This window comes from Notothenia rossii, assembly GCF_949606895.1.
Source record: "Notothenia rossii genome assembly, chromosome: 7".
Taxonomy (NCBI): Eukaryota; Metazoa; Chordata; class Actinopteri; order Perciformes; family Nototheniidae; genus Notothenia; species Notothenia rossii.
The window spans coordinates 45,341,908-45,351,556 of record NC_136905.1 but is presented as its reverse complement, the minus strand read 5'-3'; the positions used below and the strand labels follow the sequence as shown (position 1 = coordinate 45,351,556).

General features: G+C 39.4%; 1 protein-coding gene across 1 annotated transcript; it reads left to right on the top strand.

Annotated features, from left to right (window-relative positions):
• Nucleotides 1-7,651: 7,651 nt before the first annotated feature.
• LOC307046393 (uncharacterized protein) lies at nt 7,652-9,417 on the top strand (the record flags this gene model as incomplete). The annotated part of the gene is made up of 5 exons (XM_079692787.1): nt 7,652-8,055; nt 8,309-8,434; nt 8,566-8,706; nt 8,905-9,028; nt 9,269-9,417. The coding sequence occupies exons 1-5, from the start codon at nt 7,831-7,833 to the stop codon at nt 9,415-9,417; spliced, it is 765 nt and encodes a 254-aa protein (XP_079548913.1). The 5' UTR covers nt 7,652-7,830.
• Nucleotides 9,418-9,649: the final 232 nt, after the last annotated feature.

Genomic DNA, 9,649 nt, shown 5'->3' with positions numbered 1-9,649 from the left:
CATAATAAACTGGATGAAGGAGAAACGTAAGAAGAGTTAAGTTAGTCAGAGCTTAAACCATTGATAGATCAAACAACTGATTAAAGAGACAAATCAAACTATTTAAACATACAGTAAAGCTCATTTTTAAGCACATTCATTGAAATTAAAATTAAGTTTAAGTTGAGGCCCTTCTATACAGCATAACATGTAAAGAATATCCTAAGAATATGTATTATTTGCAACATGCAAATAAGATACTGAATAATGTTGTCCTCAAAATAAATGACTGAAATCTATGTATTTAATTTAAGGACCAAAAACATGACTCATGGTTATTTCCAACCACCCAAATGTGTAAACATGGAGCATAACGTTCATCTAAAATCATTTCAACGATCAAAAGAAATAAAAGTAAGATCAAATAAAAAGTGTAGTTGTAGAACATTATTATTGAACCAAAGTCTTTATTATCCCGCGTTATACATGTTTAAATGTAATGATGTATAGTGAAACCTCGTTGCTGGGTTGTTGAAGTTGTTGCAGTTGTCTGCTGTCAGTGGACTCACATTAACAAATTGCTGACTAGCTTAGTAGGTTGAAGCTTTAGCTAGCCAAACTAGCAATGTCTAATTAAACAAACGTTAGCTGATGTTGACCCAAACGCAACATCAGCCCTTGAAGTGAACCGGATTTATTGAATCATAATGCCATTAAAGTGAATTCGGGGAATGATTGTAACAGTTAAGTTAGCCTACAAGACACAACGTTAGCTCGTGTGCAGCTAGGTAAGCTAAGTATTTAGCATTGCAGCTATGCCCCGGCTACCATCACCATTAAATGTTTTGTATAACAGAGCTCTCAAGTTTTGAACAGAGTTCAGAGTGAGATTTTGGCAGCGGTGTTTGGTACTCCAACTTGGCTCCCCTCAAAGTTCTCATGAAGCCCTCTGTACCGCGAATGTCAACTGGGGGGGTGGGGGGGGTGCTAGTGGAGTATGAAGCCCTCTGCATCGCGAATGTCAACGGGGGGGGGGGGGTGCTAGTGGAGTGCACGCGTCTCAAACAAGCCTAGTTTGTTTACAAAATTGCGGCGCAACTTGGTGGGCGGTACCCTGGAAAGAAATCTCTGCGTGAGAAATACAAGGTGTGGCGTGTGAGCGTGTGAATGGAGTGAAATGCGTGTGTCTCACGCCAAATGCGTGACACTTGAGAGCTCTGGTATAATTAACTACAACATTGAATATATTGAAACGTTTAGAGTTGTGAGATTGAAGTTACTTGCAACCCCAAACTTAAAATATATTTTCATTGAATATTTGCTAAATTTAAGCAGGATGGAGAAGTCTATAAGCTAGCTGGCTACCAACATTAGCTTAGCCATCTCTTGTAACTGTTACCCTTAAATACTAGTTACATTTGACCATTTACCTAAAAACACATTGGCATGTGATCTAATGTCTGGTGCTCTTACCATTGTGAGTGTGTTGTGTTTTTTTCACGATATCTGCGGCGTGCAGGTTCATTTAATCGTTTGACATAGTCGGTGTCCTCCATGATTCCTGCGTTGATGAATGATTGCGTTTTCACTTCCTGACCTCCACTTGAATTTCGCGCGTCGTAGAAGTCACGTGACTGAAACCAAGCTATTAATAGCCAGGGAGCTGTCTGCGACTCCAGCTCCACCAGAAGTGAGCATAGCAGAGAGTGCATCGGTCAGCGTAGCAGTCAGGGCGGTAGACAGCGTCCAAACCCACAATGATGTCAGGGTGAGGCAGGCGATGAAAAGGTTATTTAGACTTTTTTTTTTACATTTGACAGTTCAAGATCAAACTGTGGCTTAATCCCGTAGATGTGTAAACATCTGATATTTGATCTCACCCCTCGCATTACTCTAATGCAGTGGTCACCAACCTTTTTAAGCCCAAGATCACCGACCTCGGCTAAGGTGAAAGGCGAGATCTACCTATTGCAGAATTGAGTGAAAAAGACGGCCCAGACAGTGCTTCCAATTTGAGCCCTTTTATATAGGCTAATTGCATCTGAATTACTGTTACAATGAAGGCTCCATAATCAGCTCACAGCATATAGGCAGGGGTAAAGTGCAATTTGTTATGAGTGGGGGGCGGACCTCACCTCCTCTAGGGGGGGTCCTCACCTCCCCTAGGGGGGTCCTCACCTCCTCTAGGTCCTCACCTCCTGTAGGGGGTCCGAGGGGATGCTCCCCTGGCAAGATTTATTTTTAAATATTGAAGTTGAAAGCATCAATCTGGTGCACTTTGAGAGCAACATGAAGAGATCTATGGATACATCTCTCAGCACCCATATAAAACATAACTGTAAACAGATTTACTTTTTTCTTTTTAATAATAATAATAATAATAATAGATTTAATTTGTTAGCGCTTTTACAGGTGCTCAAAGACGCTTTACAGATATAGTGAAGAGAAAAGAAAGGAACAACAAATAAATATATAGTTAAAGTTAAAGTCAAATAATACAAAAACAATCACACTTTAAAAGCCAGATTGAAGAGGTGAGATTTTGTAAGTGTTTTGAAGGTGGTGAGGTCAGTGCAGTCTCTGATGGGTTGTGGGAGTGAGTTCCAGAGGGAGGGGGCAGCGACGGAGAAGGCTCTGTCCCCCCCAGGTCCGGTGATTGATGTGGGTGGGGATGGATAGGAGGTTGGCTTCTTCTTTATGGATATTTTACAAATCACTCCCCTTTTTAAACTGTATTCTTGTTTTACTGCCATAGTATGTCATACCTGTTTTTCATTTATTCTCTTATTGTTTGTATAACTATAATGATCATATGAAGGTGTGTCGCGGAAATAATCTTTTGAATAATTGTGACAAAACCGTTCTAAACACTTTGAGAGTCCTTTAGCTCACCTGAGCCCCTCAGTCTGACAGGGGAGGACTCTCCTCCAGCTTGTTGTGGAAACAGCTCCTTATGTCCGTTAGTGCAGCTAGCTAACCAGATGCTGACATCACGGTCCCCGGTAGCACCGGTCCATCTCTCTCCATAGCCGTGGGAACATGTTTCAAATGGGGGGTGCTGTAGGGATGACACCAGGGCCGGTTTTGACCAATTTGCTGCCCTATAGGCAAGATTTTAGCTGGCAATGAAAAACCTCTACAAAAGACACTATAAACAGAGAAACATATTGACATGGTGGACAGCTTATATAAAAAGGCTTCAAATGTATACTATTTAGTATTGCATGAACATTGAACATGTTTTAATTGGAGGTTGGACTTCACATCCTCTTGGGGGGTCCGGGGTTGCCCCCCCGGGAAGATTGTTTTTAACATTTTAAAGTCAAATGCTTCAATCTGGTGCACTTTGAGCGCCCAATTACTAGAGACTGATCTAGGGGATACAGCTCTAAACACCCATATGAAAAAGATCGGTTTTCATTTTAATAATAAAATAAGTATGTGAACATAACCGATAACCTACCATAGCCAATAACAAATAAATGTAGGCTAACTTGTTTTATTTTTGTGGTTCATTTATATCTTATCAGTTAACATTGATTTATTTATGCATATTTTTAAATCTCTCCAGTTTTAAACGATATTTTTGGGTTACTGTCCTATAGTATACATTGGAATGATTTCAAACCTGTTTTTATTTATCCTAATAATTATAAAGGAGTGCCTTGGAAATATTTGTTTACATAAATTGTGATCAAAACGTTTGAGACCCACTGAGATAACTTAGACTAAAGTGAACTAAACACTCAGAGTCCTTTACCTCACTGTGCCTCTCAGTCTGACAGGACAGAACTCTCCCTCCACATTATTGTAGAAAGAGCTTCTTATATCCGTTAGCGCAGCAGAAGCTAACAACATTCCCCGCCGGTACAGGTGCACCCCCTCTCTCTATCTATCTCTCTCTCACGCTGGCTGTGAGCTGCGGGCGCCTGATAAGCCAACATCCCCCACTTTCATCACTTAAAGCGCCCATCGTACGGGGCAAATGGAAAATGTAACCGGGTGAAAAGGGTGTTATCTTTACTTGATTATGAATGTTGTTACGTCAAGGCTGAAAATTCATTTTTTTTAAAAATTATATTTGTATTTAATCTTGTGGAAGTGCAGATCCCCTGTCCTCCACCAGGGGGTGCTGCAGCACCCTCAGCACCCCTACTTCCCACGGCCCTGTCTCTCTCTCTCTCTCCCTCTCTCCTCTCCCTCTCTCACACTAAATGCGCTATCGCCACACGCACACAGAGCCGAGCTTGAATGACACAAGCACACGTGTATTTCCATGCAACTCTCTGATTGGTCTGGTGTCTTGCCTCTGTTGCATTCACTGAACACGGGAAATTGCAGTCCTACGGTCCTCTCTAGTGTCATGATGAGGTTCACGTAAAGCACGGTCAATGTATTATATTACTGAGGTGTCTCAAATATACGTCAATCATGTGGCACCTGCTACCGGGGTGGTGGATGATATGTTTACATCTAAAAACGTATTTTTCAAACATTATTATTTTAATTTAATTTTTCTTTCTTTTGTTACTTTTTTTATTAACGGTCCGCGATCTACCCGCACCACACTCGCGATTGTCGATCGCGATCGACTGGTTGGCGACCACTGCTCTAATGTAATGTTGAGTTCATGTTTTAAAACATTTTTCCATAGTATGTATCCTCTATATCCCCATTACTGCTTTTAAAACCTTTAGCAGCCCCTTGCCTTGAAACGTCCCAAACACAATATATTAATGTTTTCAAAACAAATATTTTGGTAAGATAAAGCTAAGTGTCAAGATTGTTTTTGTATCGACAGAATATTAACTATGATTTCGCTTTTTATTCTTACAATTTGTTTAAACTATGTTAACAAAACCATCAACGCAAGCCAAGGATTTGGAAATGATAGAACAATCTTAATATGTACATTTAATAGAATGTCTAGTCTCACAGATCCTTTAGTCATTCCCACATCAGGCAATTCCCAAGTTTGTTCAGTACTGATCAGCCAAGAGGCAAAAGACGATTTCCCACCCCGGCTCCTGCATAGTCAAACGGATGGACTTTCATATATGTGCTTTCGGGAACCAGTCAGTTTACAACTAAGGGCTCGGAAGAGCTACCACTTGCCCATGCTGGCCTTGGAAAGAGGATGCTAAATCTACCGGACAACTTATTGCACAGTGAGGTAATCATATAAACAGTATTGAAGATTTCTCAAAGATTTAAAATGTGTATCACTTGCTGAATATTGTATGTTATTTCACTTTGTTTTAAAGACTATGGCTTCGGTTGAGGAAGAATTTCCAAAACTGAAAACATTAAAAGGAGGCTGGATGTTTTTCAAGTCAGCAGGTAATATTGTTCTCATCTCCATTGGTGAAAATGCTGTGTTGTGTTTTTCACACTCAGAAGCCCCACATATGTGTTTTCTGACGCCCTACTTTGAATTACCATTCATATCACTTCTTCAAGTTATATAAAACAGTACTAAAGTTTGCCTGACAAAGTGTAACGTATATCCCTAATATTAATGTATCAGGTGGTTTTAAAGCACACTTGTGTTGTTCCTATTTTGATTTTAAAATAGGTGGTAGTGGAAGTCGAAAGCTGTCCATAATTCCTACTGACTCCGAGGGGTACTCCACAAGGCTCCTCAAAACAGCGTCCAACAACGGAAAAAACATTGTGTTTCTAATTCCACTACAGGAGCAACTTTCTACCGAACCACTACCCTATGACTCGGCAGAGTTTGCAAAGATGCCACTGTCAACCTGCATAACATGTGGCAGTCAAATGCCTTTGCAGCTGTTGCCTTTACATGTGGAGGAATGTAATGACATATTGACTGTAAGCTGTTATTAAAACATTTCTCTCATTTCTCAAATAAATATGTAATGTTTTAGTTTGCTCAAATGACTGTTTCAATGTCTAGAACCAATTCTCTGTACCTTTTTTGTTTTTTAGGAGAGTGAATCTGGGACTTCTCTTGATGAAGTGATTGAGCAGCCAAATCCACCTAACACAGGGATGGGAGAATTTTCAGAGGTAGTTGATGCTGTCTTCTCCTGTTAAAGTTACTTTGCAATTTAGTATAAAAGCCTTATTGTTTTCAGTAAATAATGACAGTATGATTGCAGGTGTGTATATTGGTTGGGTATAACACATTTCACCAAACTGACTTTTTGTACACTGTCTATGTCTATTTTAATAATAGAATTATGTTTCCTGTATCACTTATCTGAGAGAGAATTATTAAACATAAAAGCTTTCTTATAATAATGTGATATGTTTGAAAGGTATTGACATTTGTTTATGTTTTTTACAGGTTTGCCCTATATGTCTTGAATCTTACCCGATTGATGTCCTCTCATTTCATGCAAGCACATGTGGTGAAGGTTAAGATGTTTTGACTTGTTCAAGCAAAAGATGGAAGATAGACATGTTTTGAGAGAGGTGAATAACATATACAAAGTGTCAAACCTAATAACGATATTGTTTGGTGAATGTGCTTGTTCCTTTTTTGTGTTTTAAAATACTGTAATGTTACAGCTATAGCAGCTGCATGTGATGCATTTTTAAGAAATGTAGATGTAGAAATCATAACAGAGCCGAAATACTTATTAGGGATCTGATTTAAATTACTTTGTTTGATATGCAAGAAGAAATATGTAAAAAAAGAAGGGCACTCACTAGTCTCTATTTTCCATTCCTGTGAGTATGTTTTTTGTTTTGTCTTTTCCAAGAATGGACCCTGCTCATCATAGCGATGCAGCCAGTATGACAAGGACAGAGGAAATGCCAGGATCTTCAGTTCAACGATTGCCAGCAACAGTTTCAGAAGGTTATTTATTCAGAACAATTACTGCTGTGGTGTAGTTTGAAACAGTGACTACTCACAAACACTTAAATAGCAATGATCACCAAAATGAATGTTGTTACATGTTTGATCCAGTAAAATGGAAGGGATAATTGATTTCAAGTTACTACCTTTTAATATATTGCTTTAAAATACAGGGCTTACTAAATGAGACAATAAATTAAGTACTATTTTAGAATTGAAGCTGACATATTATGAAGTTTATTGTACCAACCACTTTTTTTCCTTCAAATTACGTTTTCAGCATGGGCCAATGAAGTGGACCCCCGGAAGGCATGTCAGTTGTTCAGAGAGGAACTGCTGGAACGTAACTATGAATGTCCACGCCTCTTTCTATCAATCGACTTGTTTGACGCAGAAGAAGAAATGGACAGTTCATTGATTTCATTCTTTAAAATGAACAATGTTAACTGGGCAGCTCCATTGAAGTGCAGGCTGAGAGGTATTAATAAATAGTGTAACTTCTCATGTTTCATTATAGGTTGTCATCTGGGTCGAATTTTGCCTTTTTGTTTGTTTTTACTTGCATGTTGAGGATTAAGTTCATGTCCCTTAGACCAGGGAAGAAAGAACTAGTTACATTTATTGTATTGAAAGCTTGAAGGATGATACATGTTGTCTCTTGGTAAGTGTATGTTGAATATCATCTTGTTGGTTTTACTTTTCTAAATTAGGTCGTCTTTTCAAGGAGATGCAGCAGTCGGCCAAGGTGTCAACCGACACGTTTTGTCAATTGCCATGCAGAAACTGAAGACCGGCTTCAGTATAAATTTAGGTGGGATGTCCCAATTTGTCTTTCAATTGAAATAACCACTTGCAGCTAAATCTTAATAAACCAACAAAGATTACAACATGCATATTCACAGTTGAACCAACACTCAATATAGCTTGACCTAAAAATTACGTTATAGCAATACATGGTGTCTAAACTATTTCTCCTTTTTTCTTAAGGCTGTGCAGCTCTTACAAGCCTTTTTGAATGGGAAATGGAACATCGGGTTCCCTCCGCAGCTGCTGTGCTTCGGGAAAGCAACCTGTTTGAGATGGCAGCTCGGATGATAGGCCATTCCTTCCTGCATGGTGGTTTTGGTTTCTCAGGACTAATTGTGCCTGTAGTGACTCTGTTGACTGGTGGGAGCACGCAAAGTGCAGCATCAGTGCTTAACCTGCTGGACTGTCCTGATCTTGACCACCGTGAAACAATTGGTTTTGTGAGTGTCCTAGTTAAAAAGTGACATGTCATACACCACTGCACCAAAATGCTACATACACTTGTCATCTTGTGCACTATGAAAAAGATTCCATTCATGTGTCAAGGCTGGGCTTTTTAGCTAGAAATGATTTCCAATGCTTTTTTGTGTCCCATTTAGATTTTTCCAGATTTAGGCTTTTTGTCCACTTTTGCAGACTGCTGTCCACAATTTTGCATGCATTTAAATTATGTCCTCTTTTCTCCTGTTTTAGCTCAAGAATACACAACTTACTGCTCAAGAAACCACCAGTGGGACTGATCTTTGCCTGTCCTGGGACCTCCCTGTTCCAACCTCCACCAATCATGACTGGCTGTTCCAGGAACTTCTTTCCCATGCAGTAATCATTTTATATTGTACCATTTTTATTTAAACAATACAATGTTTAGGTAATTAATAGGTTTGCTTTGTATCTGCTACTGTGGTGTTTTTGCATTAGTGCCTCAGTTTGATTGTTCCTTTTACTTGTAGGTACTTCACCGTGTACTTCAGCCTATCAAGCAGATTCGCAAAGGCCTTAAAGAAACGGGAATCTGGCCGCTTGTTTCAAATAGGCCAGATGTCCACCCCATATTATTTCCAAGAGAGAAAAATGACGAGCTGAACTCACAGGTAAGTACCATTTTCTTTATTGGATTTATGTTATTCAAGGGATTGGTTTGCAAACACTATCATGCAATTTCATTTGTGGGGCTCTTAAACTGGTGTGTAGATCTTAAATCAATGCTTTACAATGTTAAGATAATTCTGTAGCATATAACATGAGCTTCAATCTTAGCAAAGAACACGTTTGTATTTGATCCCCTATAGACTGTGATCCAGAACATCCACTGGCCACAGCCCAAAAGTGACAGCGATGAGGACGAGGACGACGCCGTTCCATTGGAGAAAGTCGGTCTCGTCACTGGATTTTTTAGGCAATTCATAGAGGAAGGTAACACTTTTTATTACATCTCTATTTTAAACTAGTTACTTAAGTGTAATGACTGCTAAAGCTGTAGTGCAGCTGAAGAGATGGCAGTTCTGATGAAAAATAATATACACACATCGGTGTACAAATACAAATCTATGCATGGGTTAACTGTTGATATTCCTTCAAGCTTTACTGCTCAAATTCAAGTTTTGATATAATGCAATTTGAGGTATCGCATACGTAACAAATTCTCTCCCATAGCATCTCCGAAGGTGCTGCGTGACCTCATGAAGTTCTGGGTCGGGTGGGAGCTGCTCACAACAAACCTTGAAGTTGAGGTTGTTACTTCAAAATACCCAGTGGCTCTCACCTGCTTCCTAAAATTGAAGCTCCCAAGCCACTACCAATGATGATGGCCCTCAGTTCCATCAGTTCAGGCTTTAGGCATGTGTAGCTACACACTGACTCAGTTTGTTTTGTATTTTTCTGGAGAAGGGTTTGCCTCTCTATTCAATACACTGTGTGAGATACAGGGTTACAGTTGGTACACCTACCGTGTTTTATAGATAAAGGACATTTGGAAAAAGACTGTTCGTCCATTATCATTGTTACACTTTAACAATGCCCAATCCCTTTAACAGT